This window comes from Ciona intestinalis, chromosome 10 (assembly GCF_000224145.3).
Source record: "Ciona intestinalis chromosome 10, KH, whole genome shotgun sequence".
Classification (NCBI taxonomy): domain Eukaryota; kingdom Metazoa; phylum Chordata; class Ascidiacea; order Phlebobranchia; family Cionidae; genus Ciona; species Ciona intestinalis.
The window spans coordinates 430,448-457,508 of NC_020175.2; the positions used below are offsets into that span (position 1 = coordinate 430,448).

General features: G+C 36.1%; 6 protein-coding genes across 10 annotated transcripts in view; 4 read left to right on the plus strand and 2 right to left on the minus strand.

Moving 5' to 3' along the window:
- Positions 1-2,945, minus strand: part of LOC494356 (solute carrier family 22 member 21) — an 8,478-nt gene extending 5,533 nt beyond the window's left edge. The window contains exons 1-4 of one of the 2 annotated variants that reach the window (XM_002125102.5): positions 2,665-2,938; positions 1,629-1,756; positions 1,125-1,222; positions 150-254 (exon numbers count right to left, since the gene is read on the minus strand). The gene's annotated coding sequence lies outside the window, so the exon portion shown is untranslated. Of the gene's footprint in view, positions 1-149; positions 255-1,124; positions 1,223-1,628; positions 1,757-2,664 lie in introns of both variants that reach the window. The other variant, XM_026836262.1, reaches the window with a different exon arrangement.
- Positions 150-2,858, minus strand: LOC101242099 (solute carrier family 22 member 2-like). Its single transcript, XM_004226526.1, has 4 exons — positions 2,665-2,858; positions 1,629-1,756; positions 1,125-1,222; positions 150-254 (listed from the first exon to the last, which is right to left on the minus strand). The coding sequence occupies exons 1-4, from the start codon at positions 2,856-2,858 to the stop codon at positions 150-152; spliced, it is 525 nt and encodes a 174-aa protein (XP_004226574.1).
- A 5,896-nt stretch (positions 2,946-8,841) lies between the features above and the next one.
- Positions 8,842-10,975, plus strand: LOC100185418 (ADP-ribosylation factor 6-like). The gene is made up of 3 exons (XM_002131803.5): positions 8,842-9,032; positions 9,676-9,852; positions 10,174-10,975. The coding sequence occupies exons 1-3, from the start codon at positions 8,942-8,944 to the stop codon at positions 10,473-10,475; spliced, it is 570 nt and encodes a 189-aa protein (XP_002131839.1). The 5' UTR covers positions 8,842-8,941; the 3' UTR covers positions 10,476-10,975.
- Positions 10,976-11,198: 223 nt separating this feature from the next.
- On the plus strand, positions 11,199-17,408 carry LOC100186220 (short transient receptor potential channel 4-like). The gene is made up of 12 exons (XM_018813706.2): positions 11,199-11,391; positions 11,718-11,918; positions 12,307-12,469; positions 13,013-13,214; positions 13,527-13,739; positions 13,865-13,975; positions 14,253-14,396; positions 14,674-14,853; positions 15,124-15,271; positions 15,503-15,616; positions 15,961-16,129; positions 16,338-17,408. Exons 1-12 carry the CDS (start codon positions 11,205-11,207, stop codon positions 17,242-17,244), a joined length of 2,739 nt encoding a protein of 912 aa, XP_018669251.1. The 5' UTR covers positions 11,199-11,204; the 3' UTR covers positions 17,245-17,408.
- A 173-nt stretch (positions 17,409-17,581) lies between these two features.
- The window catches only part of LOC104266085 (short transient receptor potential channel 4-like), a 9,660-nt gene continuing 180 nt past the window's right edge, over positions 17,582-27,061 (plus strand). The window contains exons 1-13 of one of the 4 annotated variants that reach the window (XM_018813842.2): positions 17,582-17,725; positions 17,786-17,977; positions 18,036-18,218; positions 18,558-18,675; positions 18,948-19,149; positions 19,215-19,427; positions 19,609-19,716; positions 19,883-20,026; positions 20,174-20,341; positions 20,549-20,693; positions 20,785-20,898; positions 20,980-21,148; positions 21,206-22,118. In XM_018813842.2, the coding sequence (XP_018669387.1) occupies positions 17,656-17,725; positions 17,786-17,977; positions 18,036-18,218; positions 18,558-18,675; positions 18,948-19,149; positions 19,215-19,427; positions 19,609-19,716; positions 19,883-20,026; positions 20,174-20,341; positions 20,549-20,693; positions 20,785-20,898; positions 20,980-21,148; positions 21,206-22,103 (2,724 nt within the window). In that variant the 5' untranslated portion in view covers positions 17,582-17,655 and the 3' untranslated portion in view covers positions 22,104-22,118. Of the gene's footprint in view, positions 17,726-17,785; positions 17,978-18,035; positions 18,219-18,313; positions 18,502-18,557; positions 18,676-18,947; positions 19,150-19,214; positions 19,428-19,608; positions 19,717-19,882; positions 20,027-20,173; positions 20,342-20,548; positions 20,694-20,784; positions 20,899-20,979; positions 21,149-21,205; positions 22,277-27,061 lie in introns of those variants that run through there. The other 3 variants (XM_026836227.1, XM_026836228.1, XM_026836229.1) reach the window with 3 other exon arrangements.
- The window catches only part of LOC100179145 (short transient receptor potential channel 4-like), a 4,913-nt gene continuing 222 nt past the window's right edge, over positions 22,371-27,061 (plus strand). The window contains exons 1-11 of the mRNA XM_026836456.1: positions 22,371-23,261; positions 23,327-23,449; positions 23,514-23,699; positions 24,052-24,184; positions 24,427-24,634; positions 24,700-24,912; positions 25,306-25,413; positions 25,597-25,740; positions 25,876-26,043; positions 26,372-26,519; positions 26,942-27,055. Coding sequence (XP_026692257.1) covers positions 23,198-23,261; positions 23,327-23,449; positions 23,514-23,699; positions 24,052-24,184; positions 24,427-24,634; positions 24,700-24,912; positions 25,306-25,413; positions 25,597-25,740; positions 25,876-26,043; positions 26,372-26,519; positions 26,942-27,055 — 1,609 coding nt within the window. The 5' untranslated portion in view covers positions 22,371-23,197. The remainder of the gene's footprint in view (positions 23,262-23,326; positions 23,450-23,513; positions 23,700-24,051; positions 24,185-24,426; positions 24,635-24,699; positions 24,913-25,305; positions 25,414-25,596; positions 25,741-25,875; positions 26,044-26,371; positions 26,520-26,941; positions 27,056-27,061) is intronic.

The following is a 27,061-nucleotide window of genomic DNA, read 5'->3' on the forward strand; positions in this document are numbered from 1 at the left end:
AANGTGTCTTGCCCAAGGAACACATACGCCGATCAGTGNTNTAGTACCGCTGCCNGGAGCACCGAACCGGNNGGACACTTTGGTTTCGAAATGCAAGCGCCTAAACCACTGGGGGGCCACGGCGCCGGATTTCAAAAACTTAAACTTACTTATTCAGACATAATTCCCCCGAGTATTGAACCGAACATGAAGCCGATCATTTGTATGGAGGGAAACAAAGGGGTGATCCATGCGCGGTCACAAACCAACTCAAACTGTGGAGAATAATAAACGTTAAACAAAAATCCAAACAAGTTTAAACGTGTATAGTAGGGTGGGGTAAAGTGGGACACCTTTTCATCTTTCAATTTGGTAGGCCTGGAACATTCAAAGAATTATAAAACTGTATCCTCACAACTCCCATAAACCGTTGTTAATTGTTTGAAACACGATCAGGATATTTGGATAATATGCTTAAAGTATCCCATCTTCCCCCACCCTACTATATGTATAAGCATATGAATACAGGAACATAAAGCATATGAATACAGGAATCTGAACATAAATCAGGGCTATTTTATTTTCTACCACTTTATAATGTACTAGATTACAAAAGGAAAAAAAACACCCATGATACTTTTAAACGTCTCATTTTAACAAGTAACATAATATATTGGTGTAAGATGGTGCATGTTCCCTTTTATTTTATCGTTTTGTTTGATAGTAAACCAAAAATATTTACAGAATTGTATAATCGTATCTTCGCGACTCTAGTACAGCCTTGTTAGGTTTTAAAAACACGATTAGGAACCGTGGGAAATTAAATTATGACGGTATCGATTTTACCGAATAGAGTTATATAGTAGGATGGGGGAAGATGGGACACCTTTTCTTTCTATTTTCTCGTACATTTTGGTAGTAAACAAAAAACATTCAAAGAATTATAAAACCTTGTCTTCGCGACCTTTTCATAGACCATTGTTAATTGTTTAAAACACGACCAGGATATTTATGTATTTTGTGCTAAAGGTGTCCCATCTTCCCCCACCCCACTATATCTATTAAGTATTTGTTGTCGTTCATTTCTCAATAAACAACTACTCAGTACGTTTGGTGTAGTGACGTATGCAAATATATGTTCATACCTCTGTGGCCGCTGTTATAACACCATTAGACTTGTAGAAAAACCACCCATGATCGCAATAAACCAAAGTTCTGTTAGTTGGCATGTTGTTCGCGGGGCCTATGTTAAACAAGAGTAAACAATATTTACTTATAGATAATTATTAATAGTCGTAGATTTGTTTTGCGAAAACGTCAACGTTGCAGAAAGCATGATAATTGTATGAATACAAAAAATACAAAGAACTATGTTTGCAATTTGCGCGCCAAGACGATGTAACGATGGTTCTAGATTTAAAAAAGTTCTGAACGTCTTATCAATACTCTCTCGTATTAAATCTTCGTGTAAAGTTTGATGAATATAAACTTACATTTTGTATTAACAGTTATGGCGTCATTGGGGATTGTAGTTCATGTTACTTGGTCAATTATCTCAATTTCCTTCAGTTTTGTGCATTCGGTAAAGCAAAATGTGGCTATAGCGATCTTGAACAAAAATATTGCGTGCTACAGTATATAGTACTTACGTGATGTAGTTGTCAACACAGCAGATAAGTTTCTATATTCAAATCTATAGCATTCACTCCACCGCGCCACCCCGTCCGCATCATATTCAATCGGAACATAAGAACTCAACGGGTTATCTTCGCTGACGCTGTGAATTTGTACAAAGTGTCACATTTTGTTACCGCAGTACAAGATATACTTGTATTTATACTAGAAATGGATAGATGTCGTTTTAGGCATAATATATTTATTGTAAGGTGGGGTAAGATGGGACATCTGAGGCAGCATTAGAAATTTCTTAATTTGTTTTAAATAACAACGCTTTTTAGTTGTATAATTCTTTGAATGTTCTTCCTTTACTACCGAATAGAAGTGTAAGACAAGAAAAATAATTGAAAACGCGTCCTATCCCACCCCAACGTACTATACATTTCACAGAATAATATTTGTTAGACCCTTTTTTGGTTAGTGTTTTACAGCACATGGTATGCGGTTATACATGTTTTCTACATCTTAGACAACTTGGCGTGGCCTAATTTGTAACGTATTTACCCGTAGTCCAAATAAAGGCATATAGTTACACAAGGACTTTGTATTCTATCATACGAGTGTTTTAGCGACAATCGTGTTGCGCCTATATACATTGTTTTGGCTCTTGTCTACCACTTTGAGTGTTCTATAAGTGCTGTTTGTCAACGAATTTGTCAAAACTAAAACTTTATAGTTGTCATAAAATATCTCAACATTGTAAACGCGAATATTACTCGTAACCTATAGTTTCGTGCTGCAAAAAAACGTTTTTCGTTGCATCATTACAATGAATGTGTGGCTTCAGCTGTAGTAAAAAAAATTAGTCACATTTTTATACAATGAAAGCTCTACCCGTCTTTATACTTAATTTCTGGAAACGAGAAAGAAATGTTGTGAAACGATTTCCACTCGACGAAAAGTGCCGTATATAATACTCGCAAATCAAATCAGTCATAAAGACCTACACATTCAGTTGACAAATCAATAAGTTTATCATCTTCTATATAATATTGTTGTTGCCGTTACCTCTGATCGGGAGATGGGTCCGTTAAGTTACCATCTATCTCTGGCAAGTAACATCTATGAGGGGGAGTGAACATGACAAACACGCTACCAAAGAGCATGGCAGTGCCGATCAAAGCTCCCAGTAACAAAAGGTAGGCTATTCGCTTTTGAAAGAGTCCGTGGCCCAGAACTTTCTTGAGTTCTTCTGCGTTCATTTCGTTTGATGTGTGTTTAAATTAATAAGTATCAGTATGCCTAACAATGCAAATCTATAAAGGTTAACGATTAGACGTTAATAAATGGCATGTTGGTTCATTGGGCACGTAAGTAGCCTTATAGGTAATTTTTCGTCGAACAGTGTTTCTGTCATTTGCGAGTTTCCTGGCAGCAGATTTTTTAAAGCGAACATCGTAACATCTCGGTTTTCAAGCCTAACACCGTAAGCCTCGCTTTCATTGACTAAACCACAAAAACATCCTGATCGTGTTTCGAATAATTAACAACAGTCTATGGAAGTCGTAAGGATACGATTTTAAAATTCTTCTTCGTTTACTAGAGTAAATAGAATGAATAAGTGTCACATTTTCCCCACTCTGCTCTATATATTAAACCAAGATAATGCAGAAAAGTATATACTAAAGTAAAGTTCGAGAGAAACATATATATATAATAAACTAAAATGCTGACTAAGTTGTCTATTCTAGTACTGTTTGATTTTCTCACCAATCTCCAATTCCCCATCCACTTGAAATAACTTGACTGAATAGGCACATTTATCACGTGCACATGTGTGCCAATTTTCAACGAGTCAGCTCTCAATACACAAGTATACTGTTTTCGTCACTTTGGACAGCAAGAGAAAAGCCAATAATATTGATCGCTTTTCTCCATAAATAATGGCTGCTGAACCAACAAGATTTATTTAAACGCGTTGTAAACACAGATTTAGACCTGTGGTCAGCCAGGCAGTGATAAACATATTGTCTTGCATTAAATGCAATAAAAACGACACTCTATAGTAAATGATATCTTATATGTTTTAATAGTAGGCTATTGGCCAGTTCTAATCGTAAGGTTACTGTGCGGTATATATCTATAACTTGCTCTCCTTCCTTAATACCTAATGCTTGGTAATTGCGGCATATGTTAGCCAGATACGCTGTAAGCATATACAAGTTTCTTTAAAGTTTAACTTTAAGCTATGCCTGTTAACCGTATCAGCTGTGTAAGGTCACGCGAGGAAAACGAACACACTGAACAATAAAGGAACTTTGCCTTTTTCTAATTCTCTCCTTCCCTTTCATTCCCTCAAAATACGTTTGTTCTGAACAATTAAACAAGGTGGTTGTTTTAACATATATCACCAAAGTAAACTGCAACGTTTATAACCATAAGTGAACTTTACTGGAACAGCGGGAAATTTAAGTAAAATCGCAATAAAATTGTCGAGTTACAACGTAATTGTTTTCTCAAAAATGAGTCACAAGCAATATTTGTAAACCCCTAACTTTAGGTTAAACCAAGGTCTTCCAACACGCCTTTATTGCATTACATATTTTTATATCACCGAACAACTAACAATATCTACCCCTGGGAGGCCTATCGCATTCCAACTGCTTAGAGCGCAGCGGTGTGGGACCTGCTAAGAATCTGATGACTTCCTAATTTGGACGACTTCCTAATATTCAATCAAAAGAACCGCAATTGCAGAGGCATTGTTTATTGTTGGGGGGTAGCCAACAGCTTACACACCAGACTGCTCTTCTCGTTCTGGCTGCTGGCTTAAACTGCGTTCGATGACCGCATCTGCCTGTCGTAAACAGAAAGAACAGTGTCTGTTATACACATCTGCTGTTTTTATTAATCGATATTGTTTCTTAATATATAGGTCAATATCGACATAGTACTCTCCTGGGTAGAACAGCTTAACAATATGGCTAACCAACGAGGCACATGCGGCGCATAAGACTTAGTTGGCATCATGCTAAATCAACTTTCATTTGATGCAATTCGTTAGCGTGTAGATCGGATTACATGTACGACGTTCGCACATCCTATGTGACACGTATCTTTTATCCGCTTAGAATAGATTATGTATGGTGTCTGTTTTAGAATTCGGCTCATATTTACATTTTTTTTATATTTTACATTTTTTTCCATTTTCTGTTTTTTTTGCATCTTCTGCAGTGCTTGGTAACTTTTGACGTTTTGTCTCGGGTAAAAAAGATTTCTCACTATGTAATATGGAACCGAAAAATAAACGACTTCCCCTAAAAAATAGATCTGACTATTTAGTAATCCAGTGATAGAATTCTGCCAACAATAATAACCCAAAGGGAGCTTCATAAATAAAGCATGTTATTCTGGAAACAAAGCAAGCTGGGGAAAGACGGGACGCCTTAGCGCATATCGTCCAAATATACTAATCGTGTTTTGAACAATTAACAACAGTCTGTGGAAGTCTTGGGAATACAGTTTTATATAGCTTTAACGTTCTTTGTTTATTACCGATTAGTGTAACAGTCGTATAGTAATATGGGGGAAGATGGGACACCTTTAGCACACAATATCCAAATATCCTGACCATGTTTTAAACAAATAATAAACGGTCTATGGGAGTCGTGAGGATACGGTTTTATAATTCTTTGGATGTTTTTTTTGTTAACTACCAATTATGGGACGAGAAAATACAATGAAAAGGTGTTCCATCTTTCCCCATCCTACTATAGTAATCCTTGTTGAGTCCGTGGGGGAATACCCGCGCATTATTAAGCATATCGTCTCTTACCGCATTGTTGGCTGGCCGGTGAACGAAAGAACAGCTTTCCTCTTGATTAAATCGTATACTGGCCGCAGGCCGTTGTTATATTGTGTGTAAACGCTATACTGTATGGAACTGATTTTATACGAAGCGAATAAATAAGTAGCATTCGGACGAGAAAATGAACTGTAAAGGTGTCCCATCCAATATTTCCCCTACTGTCCCGTCTTACCCCATCCTACTTTATCGACTTTGGTCGTTTATTTGGAATAAAGTTGTAGGAATACACTTGCCCAACTGCAAATAAAAAATGGAACGAATACAGCAGCTGTTCTTTCTGCAAAGAAGCAAACACCGACAGCTTGGGTTCGCAATAGAGTGGGGAAAAGGTCCCCAGTAAAAGAAATAACCTGATCATTACAGTAAACATAAAAAGCCAGGCAATCACGGAACTTGTGGTTACAAGCCATTTTTGAGCTCTGAGTAACTCCCATTAAATGCCTTTAGAAGAAGCAAACTCGTATTCATTTAGCCGCCCATAATATACCTGTTTTTTAAGACACTATACATAGGAAGTATACGCACTGTATAGTGATTGATAGTTTGCAATTGCAATGCTAGTATGAATGTAATCTCCTTTATCCTTGCGTGGCCGAAAAATGCAATTTGTTATAATACGTATGTTAGTTTTATTCACCTCGTGCCAGCTTACAAGCTAACATGTATAGGGTATATGCTACTTTGCGGGTGGTCATTGTTTTGGGATTTTTTATTTATTCCTGATGCTTTGGACAACCAATTAAGGGCAAGCACTGGGTTGGAAAAATTGCCGTCTTAAATGTCTTGCTCAATGACACATGCGCCACAATCGTAGCAGCGACGAGCCTTGAATCCATTACCCCCGGGTTAGAGACATGCGTACTAACTATAGTAGCTCAACATGCCCAGGATACGTGTAATCTATAACGCTGTACGGAAGGGTAAGATGGATTACCTACGTTAGAACATGATATTATATATTTGCAAACCGCGTTTCATAAACTGTATAACAGCGATTTCTTAAAGCCGTGAGCATACGGTTATGCATTCTGTTACAGAGGTAAACGTCCCAATGTATCTTTTTTATGCTCATACGCCGTGACAGCACAAGAGCCCTAACATAGGAAAAAAGCAGTAGTATGATTTGTAACTTTAAAAACGTTTGTTGTTGCGGACTAAACGTAATCTGGTTTCGTACATTTCCCAACCCTGGTCGCAATAAACGGTGGATCTGTTATCTGTTTTCCGTTGATATAGAAGCGTTACCTGACAAAACAGTTGTTAAGTTTTATTAGATTTGTTTTTAAAGTTTAAACAAATATACTTTAAACCTCAATATGACGTCACCATCCTTATTAACTTCCGTTGGAATTAATGCATTTGGCCCTGACTGTGTAGTGCTATTGTTCCTTGTAAGGCGCTTCAATAATCATGCCATGTGGTAACTGTACAAGTACGTAATATTATTCAATCTAAAGACCTCAGTAAATTTGGAGTAAGTTAAATCTACCGCTTACACACGCCGGCCGCTTTGCCACATCTAATGGCTTATATACGCATATACTTCAGCCTTTAACTCCCAGTGGGAAAACCAGCACAAGCTTCAGTCACATTGTGTTTACAATGCTTGTATTATACTAAACGTAGCATCTGTGTTCTGGTATATCTAAGATGCTAACACTACCTAGTAGCAGTACAGATGATACTAATATTGTGTTGAACAACAACAGCGACATTTTTACTTGATAAATACCACTGGCTTCAATATCGTTTAACTTCAAGAAAAACATTTCTAGTATAGTAGATTGGGGGGAGACGGGATACCTTAAGCACATAATATCCAAATATTCTGATCGTGTTTTAAACAATAAACAACGGTCTATGGGAGTCGTAAGGATACGGATTCATATTTCTTTGAATGTTCTTTGTTTACTACCAAATGGGACGAGAAAATAAAAGGAAAAGGTGTCTCATCTTTCCCCACCCTACTATATCTTGATCTACTGTAGAGCTAACTAACCATGTTTAGTATTGTCGTTATTTTACTTCGCGCGGCTGAGGTTTTGTATATTCTGGGCTATTTCTCGATGCGGACGCAGAGTCTCAGAGTTCTTTACACGCAATTCATTTAAATTTTAACCCACATCGAAATTAAAGTCAAATAACTGTAACTGGTTTACTAGTACATATCCAACCTCATACCAACTTACGAGCCAACTATGAAATGTTACTTTTATGATTGAGAGACATTGAAGTTTCTATATTATTTCCCTTTTTCCCTTTTTATTTTTAAATATGCTGTTTGTGTTAAACATTTTACGAAACTTGATGCTTACTTACTCAGGGGAGATAATGTATTCCTTATTACTGTAAGGGAGAAATGCATTTAGTTTGCAAGCAGCATCGTCAGCGTTTGTGAGACAACAATACCTTTTATTTGTGTGGGTTGCGTAAGTCCGGTTGCTGAAAAGTTTCGCAGGCGGCAATTAAGCTACTTTGATGCGCAATACAACATACACACATGTGTAGTGAAAATGACTAATCTTTTTGGCGTCCATCAAATCAACCACAAGCACCATCTGTCACATTGAGATTTACATCGTTAATGTTTGGGGTATCACTTAAAAATGTCACGCTCCAGATTTCACCAATACAACATCACCGGCATTGTAACAGTTTATTAAACCAAGCTAAGTGTCTTGGTGAATCACCATGACGTCACCACATAGTAAAGTGAATCACATTTTCACCGTGCGTTGGCATTACTTTTTCTGAGATGGTATAACTTTACATTTGTTTAAACTTAAAGCGTTATAACGAATGTATATAAATGTACGCAGCCATTAATAAACGTCTATAGGTTATGTTTCGTGTATATCTGCTCACCCCCCCCCCTCCATTAAAAATACGGCCATATAATTTGGTTTTGAATGGTCCTAGTTATCAGGCCTATTGGGCATTATTTTAAACAATAGGCCTTTTCGTAGGCCATTCTGCCCTTATAAAAAGCGTTCTTTGTTCCTATACTTTGCATATTACCACTGAGATTACAAAATGTGGCATGCGTATATCATTTACACGTTGTGTCCAAATACGTTGGGTTCCATAATGGCTAAACCTACGCTTGATGCTTCTTGTGCGTCATCTCTGTCGTACCACGCAAGGATTTTGCATTATATTCTTCTTTGAACTATACCAGTCAGCTGGTGTGTGAGTCAGGATTAGAGTGAATCAGTTGAAACTATACCTGCATACAGCAGCTCGTAAAATATACAGCTTAAACCGCAGTGGTGGTGTGCTTCGCATACAGGCGCATTTTAGAATAAGTGGCCATTTGCTGTCTTTTAGATGATGTAATATTTTGGACTTATATCCCAAGTATGCTATTATCATTATTCGAAAGTACTCTTTAAGCTTTAATTGAATATACTTTACAGCTAGTTAGTTTTGTTTGTTATATTGAAACAAGAACTTGTCGAGTTCGACCACACCGTTACCATGGGAGCGCTTGCTTCTAAACTTGAAGCTATGTTCAGTGGATTTGCATCTGATCCTGTACGCGTATTGATGCTTGGGTTGGACTGTGCAGGTAAAACATAAAATAAAAACAGTCAATAGTTGTGAAAATAGGTTACATGGAATTTATTACTTAAACAAAGCCCAAAATCGCATAGAAAATATGTCGATTCTAATAACCGCTTTCCATAAAGAATGTATCATTTCTATATTTAACTGGAAGTTTTACCTTTGCGGTGCATTTTTGTTTTCAGCAAGAGGAAACTTTATGACGACATACATTCCTCGTTACATATATGACGTAATTTTATATGACACATTTAATCCGGTAGAGTAGAGTATTGCACTCTCCACAATATGATGTCATTTTATCTTATTCATTGAAATATTTCTTCTGTAACAACGTGAAACTTCAGAACTGCTCTTTATTGCGTAGAGCTGCCTTTTAGTTATAACCTGTGGTGATATATCGCTGTATACCAATTTCACTTTCCACTTTAGTAAAGAGTTATGAATAAATAATAAACGAAATATATATGTATTACGTAAAACTGTATATAGTTTAGCGCCATTGTAATTGACGCACGACTGAGATGTGCCAATATATATGTGATATTTTAACGACTGTGGTTCAGGTATATTAACAGTTTTTATTTTATATTTGATTTTCGATTCTGTAATCGAAGAAACATAACAAGTCGTATTATGTTATGTAGGAAAAACAACGATACTGTACCGTTTAAAACTCAACAACGTTGTGAAAACTATACCGACGATCGGATTCAATGTAGAAACCGTTACTCCGTGTAAAGGATTGACTATAACTGTATGGGACGTGGGTGGGCAAACCAAACTACGACGACTGTGGAGGCATTACTACCAAGAATCAGGCGGTGAGATGGAATCCAGATATTCCTGTTTCAATCATCTTTAATTTGTTGTATTCCTTCAAGTCGGAGGTGCATGATGGACTTTCTGTTTGCGAAAAAATGAGAAACATGCTTGGTACTATACCAGCTATTGGTTGATAACGATTCTTTTTTTAATAATACACTTCAGAAATTAACTTTTAGGTAAAAAGAAGCTTTGTTCAAAATTTACCACCGCTTCTGTAAATCGATGACTACGTGCATGTTTTTCGGTTGCCTTACTTTTTTCAAATTAAAGCATTTCTCTATTTGGCAATGGAAAACTTATCAGCGTGCGTTGTTTAGGTCTCATCTTTGTCGTGGACAGCGCTGATCAAAGTCGGTTCCATGAAGCAAAGCAAGAATTGTTTAACGTCCTAAAAGAGCCTGAAATGGCGCGAATTCCTGTTCTTATTCTCGCCAATAAGCAAGACATTAGCTTAGCCCAACCAATAGAGGTCCTTATTGAGCAACTAGGATTGGGTGATATACCAGCTTGGCAAAGGTGGAACATTCAACCATGCTCGGCTACTAAAGGAGATGGTGTTATTGAGGGCATGCAGTCATTTTCAAGAATGATTAAAGAGTTTAAGAAACTCAACAAGTGATGTTCTTGGCCACAGAAAGCTATATATTCACAATTCATATTATATTTTACTGAAGTCTTCGGAAAGCTATTGACAAAAGTGTGCCTATATTCAGCTCACGTATTACCAGTGTTAAAATTTAACTTTAGCTGTTGATACCTCTGTCACTGATGTTTTGGCAACATTGAATGACGTCATCAGTGTATACGTCATCATGTGAAACACTGTGTAGTTTTATTTATCTGTTAATGTAGAAAGATCTTTTTTGTATAAACCATTTTAACATTGATTGTCTGTGATTGTCTGTGCAATTTAAAGAAAAATCGAAATATTTCGCTTTGTAATTGTTTCATCAAGTACGTCATATATATGACTTCATATTGCCTGCAATTCGACGTGTTTCTTTCGTTTTCTTCACGTAGTCATTTTTTGTTTTTCTTTATTAATTTTGTTTGCAGACACTCGGTGAGTATTTTCACGAGGAGGAAATGACGTGAAATAAAGAAATCCCGATTTTTCAATATCGTGAACTAATTTCGCGAAATAGTTTTCGGTTACATTGTATAAACCGAACCTTACAGTCGTGATGTGGTTGATTATGAACGTTTGGTTCATTGTTTGAATAATGACGTGTGGAACATGTAAAAGTAGATGCACATAAAGAATCAAAGTGCGACTGGATATCTTAAATAATTTGATTTCAGACCGAGAGAAATAATTTATATGAAATGTTTAACAGATAGTTTAAATATGGTAGCTATGGATAGATCTGAAGATGAAGTTATGTTTAAAAGAAACACCGTTAACAGCGTTTCGGGAGGAATTGACAAATTGTATAGAAAGGCGGGTATGAAAAAAAACAAAGCCATTCACAAGCCTACTTCTGGTGATGGATTGCATATGGTCGAGATATCGGAAAGACGGCTTACTAAACCCGGTAAATAGTGAAAAACTGCCAAACCTAGAAATTCAGTATGATGGTTATTGAATCCACTATATGTAACAGCATCGATAATAGATAGTCGTAATTGTCGTAAAAGCGTTTATACCTAGACTTGTGAATACCGAATATACCCGATGCTGCTACCACTGTGGGCATGTATATACCGAACAGAATTTCTACACTACCCATTGGCCACCAACCGGTTGTCCAAATTGTTACTATTATATATAGGGTATAATAACAGGATAACCCGCAAAGTAATGCACGTTAAATCGTATAAGGTGGGGAAGTAATCAAATACCTTAAATCCATATTTTTAGCACTATTCGATAATGTGGATGGCCTTATTGCTCCGAGAAGGGAGATGCGAGACGACAATCAAGAGGTGCAGCGACCTGAATGGGATGAAAGTCCAAAGATCGAATGCGTCAAAGGAAGAACGGCATCAGATGCTGTAAGCAGACATGCTCTCGATAATGCGAAAACCCGATTGAAACCTATCAGGATCAGCAAATCAAGCGGTGTGTCCCACTTTCTTTTATATTTTGATGACTAATTGTGCTCAGCTGTACACATAGCCTACAAATTCAACAATGGAATAGTCTATACAAATGCAACTCCAGTATGAGGCTTAATGTTCATTTATACCTTTTTTACCCGGTAACTCACGAGTTTTCATTGGCAGCTTTGCGCTGGTTTTGCAGAGTTACACTTAAGAATAAGAAAACACGTGCATTAGGTGAACTGTAATCATACTAAGTGTCTTCATGCATCTTTACTCATTATCTATACATTCTTATTTTTTCTGTCGTTATATTTATAACATTTTTATACACTAAGATTTTCCTGCCCGTAAACGCAATTTAAGCTATCCGATCGTATATTAAAAGCCTTTTTGCTTTCATTTAGACGATATAGTAAACTGGGTAAAGCATGCACAGAAGAAAGCATCAGGGGCAAAACCTTCATCTTCAAAACGAAATCACAAATTTCTTAAACGCTTGCAAAGCAGCAATCGAAACGTGGTTAGCGACGGCTGGAAAGTTCGTAACGCATTGGCATCCCTTACACCGTGAGTTGTGTCGCTTAAACAAACCATAAAGTTAATAATATGTTAACTGCACGTAACGCACACGTGTTATTTCCTATCAACGTCCCATTGATAGAAAACCGTGATATGAGCTTAAATCGGTGTTTTTGTCTGTCCGGCGTATATGCTTATCGTTCTGTTAACAAACTAAAAATTAATCTTTAAATTTTAAGTGTTTTTTATTTAAATTGAAATGCAACATTAGTAAATAAATTATCCACATGAAATCGTCTCTATATATAGTAGGATGGGAGAAGATGAGACACCTTTGCATTCTATTTTTTCATTCCATTTAGTAGAGAACAAAGAACATTCGACGAATTATAAAATCATATCCCCACAACTTCAATAGGCCGTTTTTGCTTGTTTAGAACCCAATTCAAATATTTGAATAATATGTGCTGAAGGTGCCCCATCTTACCCCACAGACCCTACAAAACCGGCGCTTTATAGAAAAATACCAATGACTATGACGATGTGTGTTTATTTCAAGATGTATGTCTCACCATGATTCTCTGTATCCAGGCCTCAGACCATCAACTCATATTACTTGGAGGCTGTTGGTCGAGGAAATCTTCGTGAGGTGATCGCATTGTTTGCAATTGTAAGGGGTGATCGAATTCGTGAGTTTAAAAAAGATTGCGTTGACCAAAATGAACGATCTGCACTTCGAACAGCGGTTGAAAATAAAAACATTCCAATGTGCGAGTTTTTAGTCAATAATAAGGTAATATGATTAAAAAGTTTTAATATGTATATATATAATATTAATGGAGAGCGTAAAAACTATTCATATTGTGTTTCTGAATGTAATTATCACGCAATATACGATGCCTCTGGTGCAATGCGCGTGTGCTGTTGGAAAACACCTTTTCACAAAGTTATAAAGCGGTAACTCGTAAGCTTGCACGAGGTGTGTAAAACCATAGTATACTGAAGTCACTTCAAGGTGAAACAGAACACCCGTGTTATAACGACCATTATTTTCCCGCGCACGCGAAGATAAAGAAAGTTATATTTATTCATTTTTTCACATCAGGTCGCGTACGGCGATTGTCTCTTCCATGCAATAAAGATTGGCTTTCTTCCGACTGTAGAAGTTTTGCTGGAAAACCATCGATCAGTGAACGCTATTATAAAAGGGGATAATCCGTATTTTACATCAGGCACAACACCAATGCTGTTGGCCGCATCTCTTAACCAGTACGAAATCATAAAGATTTTGTTCAAATCTGGGCACAGCGAGATAAAGGTGAAAAACAGAGGAAATTCAAAAGATTATAAACCGTATTCTTACGACACCACTACCATAAACTAGTGTTAATTGTTTAATCACAACCAGAATATTTGAATATATATTTAATTACGTAACTGCAGAACGATGTTCAAGAAGGCGATTGTTTCCACACGGAGTTCGAATCTGCAACAAAACTTCAAATGTGTTGCAGCGCAAAATCAAGTCCAGCGTATATTACCATAATATGCGAGGTATAGTAAACAATATGGTATGATTACGTTTAACTATTCTTTATTTTAAGTTGGGCGTTTATTGTTTGCTCGATTCGATCCTTCACCTTTTTTAATTTGTAAAACTGTTGCGATGTGCACACGGAATTAAAGAGCATGTGAACGCAAGTTTATATAGTAGAAAAGGTATAGAACTGCTTAATATAGGGATTTGGGCAGCTAAAATTGAAAACAAGTTTTACATAAGCGTAAAAGTTACACAAAAGACACGTTTTATAGTAAACATGTTGATTTTCAGATGACAAACACAGACCCTGTGGAATATTGCATCGACCACATAAAAGATCTACGAACACAAGCAAATGTGGAATACGAATATGCTGACTTCTATAAACAACTGGAAAGAAAAACAGAAGATTACATGTGCAGTCTTCTTGACCAGGTATATATATTATATTAATAGCTAACTTAGTGTTTCTTAACGAATTATCCGGTTGTCAGCCATAAAAAGAGCAATCGCCGAAAAAATATAAACATTTCTGGTAACTCTTACGGAAAAATACCTTCACGACTCCATAGACCGTAACATGATCAGGATATTCGGATATTATGGAGTAAAGGTTTCTCGTCTTACCCAACAATACTATACATATATAAGAACCCAATGCGAGCACCCATATCACAATGTAATTTGTGTTGTATAAACATTGTGGTTTTAGATTCGGTCATCACAAGAGCTTGGAGACTTGTTCATGTACAACTACGATTTTGCTGGAGCTGACAAATGGTCAATTCCAGTTCCTACCAGCAACTTTCGGAAGTTAGGATGTAGAATGGAACTCCTAGATGACGCTAATGCTCACCGTTTGGTAAAAGTCGTGACACATCATTATTCACAGGTGACTTCTGTCGATGGCTCAGAAAAATATAATACTGTAATAAAATGCAATTTTTTATAGTGTTGGACCACAGAATTTTGCTTACGTTATAGAAGTACAAATAGTAGGGTGGGGAAGATGGGACACTCGCTTATTCTGCCCCCCCTGTAAAAAGAACATCCTTTTGTAAAATAGGAATCTGTTGATTTTTTTCCTTTTAAATAGTTTGAAACAAGATTAATTACCATTGTTATATAGACCTTATAGAATACCTAAATTGTTTTCTTTTAGCTGGCGTTGGCATACATGCGGTATAAAAACACTCCATTTCTCAAAGATTCGTCAACCATTAGAAACTATACGCTAAGAACCCTGCTTGGGATAATTTTCCCGATATTATCATTGATTTACACAGTGGCTCCAAACACAAGATTCGGACGTAAGATAAGACTGTTTTTATTGAGAACTTACTACAATTAATTGTTAGTTTTCTACTTCGGCAGATGCCTACGTATACAAGTTGCATTTAAATTCCAAATGGAAAGCGCAAATTAATCAATATTGTTTAGAATGCTTGCACACATAAGCTTTACTTTACTTTAAGACTAATTTACTTCATCAGATAAAACAACGGAAAATAAACCCATATTTAGCAAAGCTTTGTTCGCAGGTCTTATAGCTTCTCCAGTAGTTTCGTTTGATTGCCACATGGCGTCTGATGTTGCATTCGTCATATTGGTATTTATTAATTCCATCCATAAGGATATCGATCGGAATTACTTAGGTAAGAATACTACAACATAGACTGGTCGCATGCCCACTGTCGAGTTTCAGTGTTGAGTTATAACATGGGTGTCTTCTTATACACCAGGCATCACATTCTGATTTCATATACCGCATGTCCACTCTTGGGTTAAACATTGGTGGTCTTCTCAGACCCCAGATGCATATAGAGCGTTCAGTGCCTTCTGTCAAGTTTTATCACGGAGCGTTCTCAAGCCGTATAGACCCACATTGTGTATACATGCACCCGATACTTATGTTCGCTGTCGAGTTACAACATCGGTTCATAGCCTCTACCACGGTAGCGCAGAACGGACTTTACTTATAAATTCTGCCTTTCCTCAGGCTCATCGCCAACTGTCATTGAATGGCTAGCTGTGTTTTGGATTGCCGGTAAATGGGTACAAGAGTTTGAGGAGTGTTACCATAGAGGGATGAAAGGCTACCTGAGGGATCGTTGGAATCATACTGACCTGTTAGCTCTCTGTCTACTCTCTGTTGCTGTAGTTTTCAGGTAACACCGATAACATGTATTTATTTATGAAAGGACATAAATTCTACTGCTGCAAAAGGTAATAAAAAAGTAAATTTAGGAGACCAAACCTTAACAGAAGGCTACCATCACTTTTTATTTTCATTTTTGATGCCGCTTTATTGGTCTTCTACGAAAAATGTATTTTGTTTGTCTCACTCGTTTAAACAATACATTGATATAATTTTAGATGCCTTGACTATTCAAGAGCTGAATCGTATGTACCTTTGTACCTTGGCAACGGCACAACTACTCACCTCGGCCCTTTTGAACCTCGAATGATTGCGGATGGTTTCCTTGCCTGGGCTTATGTCTTTGTATTTTTGAGGTTGTTAAGTCTCACAAGAGCAAACAGACGTCTTGGTCCATTACAAGTCACACTGTCTAGAATGATGGGCGACGTTCTTAGGTTTATGATCATATTTTGTCTAGTTGTATTTTCTTTTGCACTGGGATTATCTGAGCTGTACTGGGTATATGGAACACCTAAAGGAAAACAAATGCTCTGTTCCTATGGTGCAAACGGGACAGACGTAGCGGCAGAAGCTGCATGTTTAAAGTCAACTATAATCTTTGGGGGAATGTGGTCCACGACCAAATCGTTGTTTTGGTCGCTTTTTGGACATATAGATATTACTCAGTTGTCTTTATCAAACAAGCACGGATTCACAGAGACTATGGGGCGTTTTCTGCTTGCTGTTTATCACGCTATTGCTATAATAGTGATCTTAAACATGCTGATTGCTATGATGTCAAAGTCGTATGAGATAACCAGCGAGAACGAGGAACGTGAATGGAAGTTTCATCGAACAGCGATGTGGATTCGCTTCATAAGACGGGAAGCTATTCGTCCCCCACCCATGAATTTGATCCCCCATCCACATGTTGTATGCAAGGTTATGCTAAGATTCCTGCAGCTTATTCTGAGACGAAGGTCATTGCCCCAGCATCATCCGAAGAATGGATTTGGTTGTAGTGGACTTTCGATTACGAAAGAGTCCGAACTCTATCGACTAAAAGTTCGATGCAAATTAATTAAAAGAAAATTAATTAGACGAAATAAGTTTAAAGTTTTATTAAGCAACGGTGAAACTTAATCAAACACGTCATTGATACCGTTTACACTGAATATAAAGTTAATTTAAATATAAGATGGAATATGAATCATGATTATGTTCTGTTTCGATTGTAACGCATTGCTGTCATGTTTGTTTTTCTTTCAGCTGTTTATTAATTAAAACACAGTAAACTCACAGCCCACTGAAGCAGTAGCAACGCTGAGTAATCCAACCATAGTTATTCACACAACACCCGTTTCCGTATGTTTGTCGTAACGATAATAACACTATGATGATTGTATACTCAATTAGCAGCATTAGTGACTTCCAACTGTAGTTGTGTACACTTAAAGAGCCTCAACTACTTTCGTGTAAACTATTTCTAATTGTAAAATGCGTATAAGGAAAACTTTAGCATTTTTTGTTTAGTTCAAGTGTTTTAAAAAATAAATGAGCCGGGTAGCGCTAAACAAACCTTATATGGTAGAAACGTCATGGCGAAAACGATCTGTGGTGCCAGGTAGGTTATATAACATTGTACATGACTTCATATACAGCGGTGACATTTATTCCTTTGTAGTAAATGACAGCTCGGATGGTTCGTCGGAAGAAGACGTGACGTCACCGAAGAACAAACGTAGCTTAAGAGATAAATCCAATTCTTCGACCAGCAGTTTTGAACAGGAATCTCAAGGCAGTTTTAGTGGCGGGCATAACTTTTTCGAAAATGTTTCACAAATTGTGGGCAAATTACGAACCTCAAGCTCTAGCTGTAACGACAAAAAAATATTTAGCCCAATACCACGTTTAACTTATTTTGCTTCATCTAGTTAATCGTAAAAGAAAAAGCTCGAAAAGCCGCAGGCCAAAGGCAGAGGTTGTTTTTCAGTCCCCGATAAAAGTTCAAAAGAAGATTTCTGTGTTTAAAGAAGAAGTATATGATCTGGGTTTTCGCGCCAGAGCCGAAACTTTAAGCACGGGGGTGTCGGAATTTAGAAGATCCAAAGCGCAAGGTATGGTCGTTGGGTATGGCTACTAGTTTATATCTTGTACATATTTTACTACCAGAAATAAATATGGTAAGTCACTCAGGTACTAATAGAACAAGGGCCCCACAAAGGCTGTGCCAGAAACGTAACGAAACGCTTCAATAGCGCATGTACGCAAGACATTCGTCCGTGTAAACAATAATATTACCACTATGTTAGTTTCCATACGCTTGACAAACATATCCCGCCCATCCATCAGTTATGCATTATAATGTACTATTTTAACTTATAGGACAACATATGCTCTGTAAATTTGGTTTGTACTGATAAATTGTTTTGTATTAATGGTGATTACTGTTACAGTGCCGTTTACCATTCAGCTGCCCAATGAAAAAAAACATGAGAAAGTTCCAAAAGTGTCCAAGAGCAGTATCATAAAAGCTGGTTGGACTGTGAGAAGAGCACTTGCTGTATTGTCCCCGTATGTAATGTAGTGATTTTTTAACCAAGTCCTCATACAACATAGAAATTTTAGCAGCTATTTCGATATCTATTAGTGGTTTTACTACCATAAAATTTGGACACTTGACTAACTAGACTCCAGCAATATCGATTCTATAACAAAATTTATAAATTATAAAAAAATTCTTCTATTTATATATGTATATAGGATACATTATTTTATATATATATAATGTATCCGAGTATGAGAAATACAGCCCTGATTACATTTATAATGTACTTCCATTACAGACCAGCCACATGTAATTCATTCTACCTTGAGACTGTAGCTAAAGGTCATATTCTAGAGGTGAAAGTTCTATTCGACTTGTTTTCTCGCAAAAGTTTGAAAGATTTCGAACGAGATGTAGTTGATCAAAATGAGAGGTCTGCCCTTAGGATTGCTGTTGAAAATAAAGATACAAATATGTGCGAATTATTGTTGAAAAACAAGGTAAATATAATTATTTAAACTGTTGTTAGAACTTTTTTAACTAAAATTTGTTCACGGTATCACAGGTTGATTTAGGGGATTGCTTGTTTCATGCAATTCGAATTGGTTTTCTACCAGTTGTTGAAACTATACTAGAGTACAAGCCATCTGTAGATGCATGTATTTCTGAATTAAATCCATATTTTAGTCCGGGTACAACACCCATGGTGTTAGCAGCGTGCTCCAATGATTATGAAATCATGAAATTACTTTTTAAATGTGGTCACAAAGCATTAGAAGTGAGTTGAAAATTATTTTGCGAATTTGAAGTTACCTTATATTTTTTGCCGTCTTATCTAGATCTGTAAATGGGCAAAATATGTAATTCCCCTAACATGTTTGATCGTTGTACATAGAATTTAACTAACATTTTTAAATACCTATAATAGTGTTTAAAAAAAACGAAAAAAAAAAAAACAGAGTTCACAAGTGGAAGGAAAATATTACATGAAAATGTCTTCTGTTAAAATAAATCACCAAATCTTTCAAGGGATGTCAAGTCCTGCTTATATCACTCTAATATGCGAGGTATTTTTACTATTGCTATTAAACATAACTTAGGTTTAATAATTAAATATCTATTTTCTTGCATGTACGGTTTAATCGAGTTTTTATTATGTACCAACTTGATTAACTTTTGAATGTCATTTTGTAAATTGTAGTAACTTTGTGATGATATGTAAGTTCTTGGCAGTTGAAAAAATATGACCCAATGGAGTATTGCATTGAGCATATTAAAGACTTACGTAAACAATCAGACAAGAGTTACGAGTGCATGGATTTTTATAAAAAGTTGGAGGATAAAACCGAAGAATATATGTGCAGTCTGTTAGATCAGGTAAGCATTTATTCAACTAGTTACAAAGCTTATAATATTCATTTGTATGAATTAATTAACCATTTGTAGTTCGTATAGATCAATAAATGAAGTATATCTGTATAAACGTCTCAGCGTTTCATAAATATACTGAGTATATTTCTTCAGATACGAAATTCGGATGAACTGGCCAAACTTATGAGATATAATTATGATGAGTTGATTGCTATCAAGGATCAGAATGAAAGTTTGTCAGAGTTATCAAACAAGATTGAACTGCTGGACACTGCAGTAAAAAATCGACTTGTTAAAGTTGTGAATCATCATTATTCGCAGGTAAAAAAGCAATTTGTATTAATATTGACCACAACAAAACTTGTAGCACCAAAACCTTAGATTTAGCAAAATTGACTCTGGATTGATAAATCAATTTTCTGATTTTTAGATCTAAATAATTGTCGAACTAGTTGATTTAGGCAGGGAAAAGTACAGCAATGTCTCTATATTCAGATTGAGGTGAACTAACTCTGAGTTCTTTTTCAGTTGAGTCTAGTATACCTTAAGAACCAACACAGCAGTTTTCAGACAGATTCAAGATTGAAATTGTTGATCAGGAGATCTTTACTTGCCATCACATTTCCAATTCTTTGTTTGTTTTACTTATTTGCACCCAACACCAGAATTGGCAGTAAGTACTCGGATGTGTTTACAATTAGTGTATGAGTGTTGAGATTGACAACTTGTATTTACTGATAGCTGTAACTATTATTTTTATTTAGAGCTTATGATGTCTCCTCTGGTGTTGTTTGATTGTCACATGGCATCTGATATAATGTTCATTGGGATTATTTTCTTAAACACTGTTACTAAAACCGTACAATCAAACTACTTAGGTAGGTAACTTCTTTAAATCCATGCCATGCTGTTGGTTTGAAGCATTGAACTCTAATAGTTGTGTCACAAAATATACATAGGGTCGCCACCAACGGTTTTGGAATGGATTGCTCTGTCTTGGATAATTGGAAAGTGGGCTCAGGAGATTGAGGAATGCTTAAACAGAGGTTGGAGATGTTACTTAGGTGATGGATGGAATCATACAGATCTACTTGCACTTATTCTGCTCACAGTCGCCATAATCTTCCGGTAGATGTTTAAATGGTCATGTTTTATCTAAACCCTTTATTATTTGCGCTTTTATAGGTATGCGGATTGCGCAAGACACAGTTTTTTTATACATTCTCATCGAAACAACACTCTCCTTTCGAATGATCCTTTTGAACCAAGAAAGGTTGCCGACGCCTTGCTTGCTCTGGCATATGTATTTGTGTTTTTGAAGCTGTTAAGTTTATCAAGGGCCAGCAGAACACTGGGGCCGCTGCAAGTCACTTTGGCTCGCATGATGGCTGACGTTTCTCACTTTCTTTTCATTTTCTTTCTTGTTATTTTCGCATTTGCCCTTGGTCTTAACGAGCTGTATTGGGTTTACGGAACAGAAGAAGGAAAAAAGTCACTCTGTTCGTTTGTGGGAAACAATACGATGTCTGAGTCTTGTTTGAAATCGGCAGGTCTGTTCTCTAACATGTGGACGTCGCTGCAAACCTTGTTTTGGTCGCTCTTCGGTCAGTTCAACATAGACGATCTAACCCTACCTTTTCAAAATAGCTTTACTGAAACCGTTGGTCGAACCCTCATCGCTGTTTACCACGCTGTTGCTATAATAGTGATCCTAAACATGCTGATTGCTATGATGTCAAGGTCGTATGAGATAACCAGCGAGAACGAGGAACGTGAATGGAAGTTTCATCGAACAGAGATGTGGATTCGCTTCATAAGACGGGAAGCAAGTCGCCCCCCACCTATGAACTTAATCCCAAACCCTTGGGGTGTTTATAAAGCTGCTCGTCAGGTATTGAGAAAATGTCTTTCAAAATGTCCCTGTTCAATGCTTCGTGATTGCCTTAGCGACACGGAAGCAGCATTGAACGAGAAGACAACCGAAGAAGGTTGGAAGGAGATCAAATGTAAACTGATCAAGACGAAACTTATCAAGCGATACAAGTTCAATGTTCTACTGGCTGATAACACACGTTCGTTTTAAATTCAACTTTAGAACATCTTTATAATAAGTTCACTCATTTAAAAAAAATCTTTTTTGTTTAATGGTGTATTCTGTTTAAGCGGACATAAACACTAACGATGTAAGAGTCTCTGATGGTGTTCTTTTATACCTGTAAGTGCCGAACCAGCTCAATAAATAAAACGAGTCTCGAGGTTAAATCAATTAAGAGACGTAGTTGTGCGGTATGAATAATATATTATGCCCAGTTTCGGTTTTAAAGAATGCAATGCCGTCTTGTTTTTCTTTCAGCTGTTTATCAATTAAAGCACTGTAAACTCACGGCCCACTGAAGCAGTAGCCACGCTGAGTAATCCAACTATAGTTTTTCACACAACACCCATTTCCGTATGTTTGTCGTAACGATAATAATATACTTTGATGACTGTATACAGTATACACATTTAACATTAACGCAGCGGTGTATATTTGCACTCACTTAGAAAGGGATCGTAAGCAGCATCGAATACTTTCGTGTAAATCATTTGTGATCTTTAATACGTCCAACGGCATAAGTAGCAAATTTTCGTTTAGTTTGTGGGTGTTTAAAAAATAGACCAGTTAAACATACCCAACGCAGGAGTTTTTCGACGCCTTTAAGCTTGAAATTGTTGAAAAGGAGATTCTTACTTGCCATCTTATTCCAATTCTTTGTTTGTTTTACTTATTCGCACCCAACATCATAAATGGCAATAAGCACATGGATGGGTTCATAATTAGAATTTGTGTTAAAAGCCTCCTTACATTAAAAAACGTTTTGCCAAAAGTTGCCATTAGTATTAAAAACCGTGTGTACATCGGGTATTCGGGTACATATGGTTACTCGGAGTTCAACATAGGATGGTGCCCTCGCTGTGTCACTCTGGTTATGACACACACTATGTGTCATTTACCAGTCTTTTATATTAAAATGATATATATGACATCTCTGCTGAGAATGTACCTGCTATCGGTAACTTCTTTCATGACTTTACCTCATTTATCGCAACATTGTATGGGAAGAGAAACTTATGTAGCTAAATACGTAGAGGCAAACTTTAGCAAAATTACGTTTAGTTTACGCGTTTAAAAACGAAATGGACCGGTTATACAAGCCTTATATAGTTGAAACGTCATGGCGAAAACGATCTATTGTGCCAGGTAGTTTAAATACCATTTTACATGGATCGACATACAGCGTTGACAATTATTCCTTAACCTTATAGAAATTGACAGCTCGGATGATTTTCCAGAAGAAGAGGTGGTGTCAATGAAGAACAAACCTAGCTCAAGAAATATATCCACTTCGTCGAATAGTGCTGAACAGGAACCGCGGAAAAGCTTTAGTGGCGAGCATCAATTTATCGAAAATGATTTAATAACAATATGTTTATTTTGTTTTGTTATATACAGCTCAACGTAAAAAGAAAAGCACGAGAAGCCCCGAGCCAAATACAGACGTTGTTTTTCTCTCCCCAATTACATTAAAAAACAAGATTTCTGTGTTTAAAGAGGAAGTGGTCGATTTGGATTTTCGCGCCGAAGCTGCAACTGAAATCACGCGGTTACCTAATGATTTTAGAAAACCCGATGCGCAAGGTATGGTCAATAAATTATATCATGGAGGGCATTTAATTTATTATCAGCAACGGCTGCGGTAAACCTATTTTAATAAAAAATCTGTCGCACAGTTGCTACGTCATTCGGCGAGAAATAGAGAAGATGGAAAGTTAGAAACATAAAAGGCGCGCTTTATTAGCACGCATAACATTTATGTAAACGATAAGAATAACATTTTATATAATGTTAGTTCCCGTACACGTGACAAAGATACTACACTCATCATCACTTGTGCATTACAATGAATCAGTTGTGGTATTAGTGACTTATGGAAATCATATACGTTGCCTTTAAAATTTGCTTTTATTTATAAATTGTCATTTATTAACAGTGATTACTGTTACAGTACCCTTTAGCATTAAGCTGCCCAATGAAGACGAAAATGAGGAAGTTCCAAAAGTGTCCAAGAGCAGTATTATAAAAGCTGGTTGGACTGTGAAAAGAGCACTTGATGTATTGTCCCCGTATGTATTATGGTAGTCATTCTATATATGCAATGTTAACACACATATTCTGTACACTGGGCTGGATTTCTGCGCGGAAGCTTAATGGATAATTAAAACTCTACTTTTAATAGTTTTAAAACCGTATTAAACCCAGATTGCAATACCATTAATTGCTTTGTTTGTTAATTATCTTAAAATTCCGGAAGCTCTTATAAGAGAAATACAGCCCTGATTACTTTTATAATGTATTCCCATCACAGGCCATCCACATGTAACTCATTCTACCTTGAGACTGTAGCTAAAGGTGATATTCTAGAGGTGAAAGTTCTGTTTGACCTGTTGTATGCAAGATATGAAAGTTTGCAAGATTTTGAACGAGATGTAGTTGATCAAAATGAGAGGTCTGCCCTTAGGATTGCTGTTGAAAATAAAGATACAAATATGTGCGAATTATTGTTGAAAAACAAGGTAAATATATTTATTTAAACTGTTGTTGGAACCTTTTTAACTGAAATTTGTTCACGGCATCACAGGTTGATTTAGGAGATTGCTTGTTTCATGCAATTCGAATTGGTTTTCTACCAGTTGTTGAAACTATACTGGAGTATAAGCCATGTGAAGATGCATGTATTTCTGAATTAAATCCATATTTTAGTCCGGGTACAACACCCATGGTGTTAGCAGCGTGCTCCAATGATTATGAAATCATGAAATTACTTTTTAAATGTGGTCACAAAGCATTAGAGGTTAGTTGAAAATTTGTTTTGTAAGTTTTAAGTTAACTTATACTTTTTTCTGTCTATTTGAATCCATAACCGCTCTAAATATTATACAACCTGCCCAGTATATTAGTATGTTGCACATAGATTTGTTTTCAATTTGTAAAACATTTTTGAATTTGGTGATTTTACACGCATCGCACTTTCTATATTATATTTACGTGCTTATAGCCACAGATTAATTTTCCATTACAATCTAATTTATATAAACAGGTGGGTGTTGATTGTCATTGTTTATTGTTTAGGTTCCTTTAACATTCTACACTCTGCCAACTTCTAGGTGTTGTCTATCGCAAACTGACCATCATTTTGATTTTTAGTTATCTAGCTATTATTAATCTTTTTATAAAAACAAAACAGAGTTCACCAATGGAAGGACAATATTACATGAAAATGTCTTCTGTTAAATTAAATCACCAAATATTTCAAGGAATGTCAAGTCCTGCTTATATCACTCTAATATGCGAGGTATTTTTACTGAGAGCTTAACTGAAAATTCAAGTGTATTGACAAAATATCTAATTTCTTGCATGTACTGTTAAAAAAATATGTTTTATTCAATGTTCTACATGTACTAACCCGAACACCTTAGAGTGCCTACCTTTAAATTGTATTACCTGTGTGATTATATGTAAGTATTTTTCGGAATAGTTGAAGCGTTTTGACCCAATGAAGTATTGCATTGAGCATATTAAAGACTTACGTAAACAATCAGACAAGAGTTACGAGTGCATGGATTTTTATAAAAATTTGGAGGATAAAACCGAAGATTATATGTGCAGTCTGTTAGATCAGGTAAGCAACTAACAACTTATAAATATATCTGTGTATTTTTTAATTTACCACTGGTTTGATATTTAGAAAAATTGATGAAATATAGTCACAAATATTTAGGCATCTGATATAAGTTCATTAAATATATTGATGCAGATACGAAATTCAGATGAACTCGCAAGACTTATGAGATATAACTATGATGAGTTGATTGCTATCAATGATAAAAATGAAAGTTGTTCAGAGTTATCAAACAAGATTGAACTGTTGGACACTGCAGTAAAAAATCGACTTGTTAAAGTTGTGAATCATCATTATTCGCAGGTAAAAAATAGTTTAGTTTCTAAAATAGATGGTACTTACAACTTTATAGTGTCATTTTTAAGCACAAATGATATAACGTGTATTACCATGAACTGTTACAAAACTTAGATTAACCAAAAGGGTTGACTGGCAATCTGTTTATTGGTACTGGTCATATTATTGATTTTAAGATTCAAATATTTGCCAAATAACTAATTTCAGACAGAAAAAGTAAAGAGAGTGACCATACCATATTAATTTGGTATTTTGGGGTTTATTTATTAAGAACAAGTTTATAAGTGATTCTATATTGGGATTGAAGTGAATTAATTCTGGCTTTCTCTTTCAGTTGAGCTTATTATACCTAAGGAACCAATACAGTAGTTTTCTACAGACGCCCTTAAAAATAAATTTGTTAATGAGGAGATTCTTACTTGCCATCCTATTTCCAATTCTTTGTTTGTTTTACTTATTTGCACCCAAAACCAGAATTGGCAGTAAGTACTTGGATGTGTTTACAATTAGAGTTTGTGGTTTATCAAACCCCCTTAACACTAGTAAATATCTACCAATATTATTAGAAATAGAAACCTTTTGTACATTAATTATTGGGTACATGTGTATGTTGAGGTTACCGGGTGTTTAACATAGGATCGTACTGTCACTGTGTGATTCACGGTATCGGTATGACACACGCAGTGTTACCAGTCTTGTTTCTCGATACAATACATGGTTTATTATTTCAATTCCACCGAGGATATTACTGCTTTTATTAAGTATCTTCTAATATGATCTGTCTTCACGTCAGTTACGTGCGATTGTGTGGCAAGGGAAAATTGTGTAGAGTGTGGACTTATCAATTGGACTTGCGTTGTGAAAACTTATTTACGTTATAGTTGTGATGATTATTTTTGTTCAGAGCTTATGATGTCTCCTCTGGTGTTGTTTGATTGTCACATGGCATCTGATATAATGTTCATTGGGATCATTTTCTTAAACACTGTTACTAAGACTGTATACTCAAACTACTTAGGTAGTA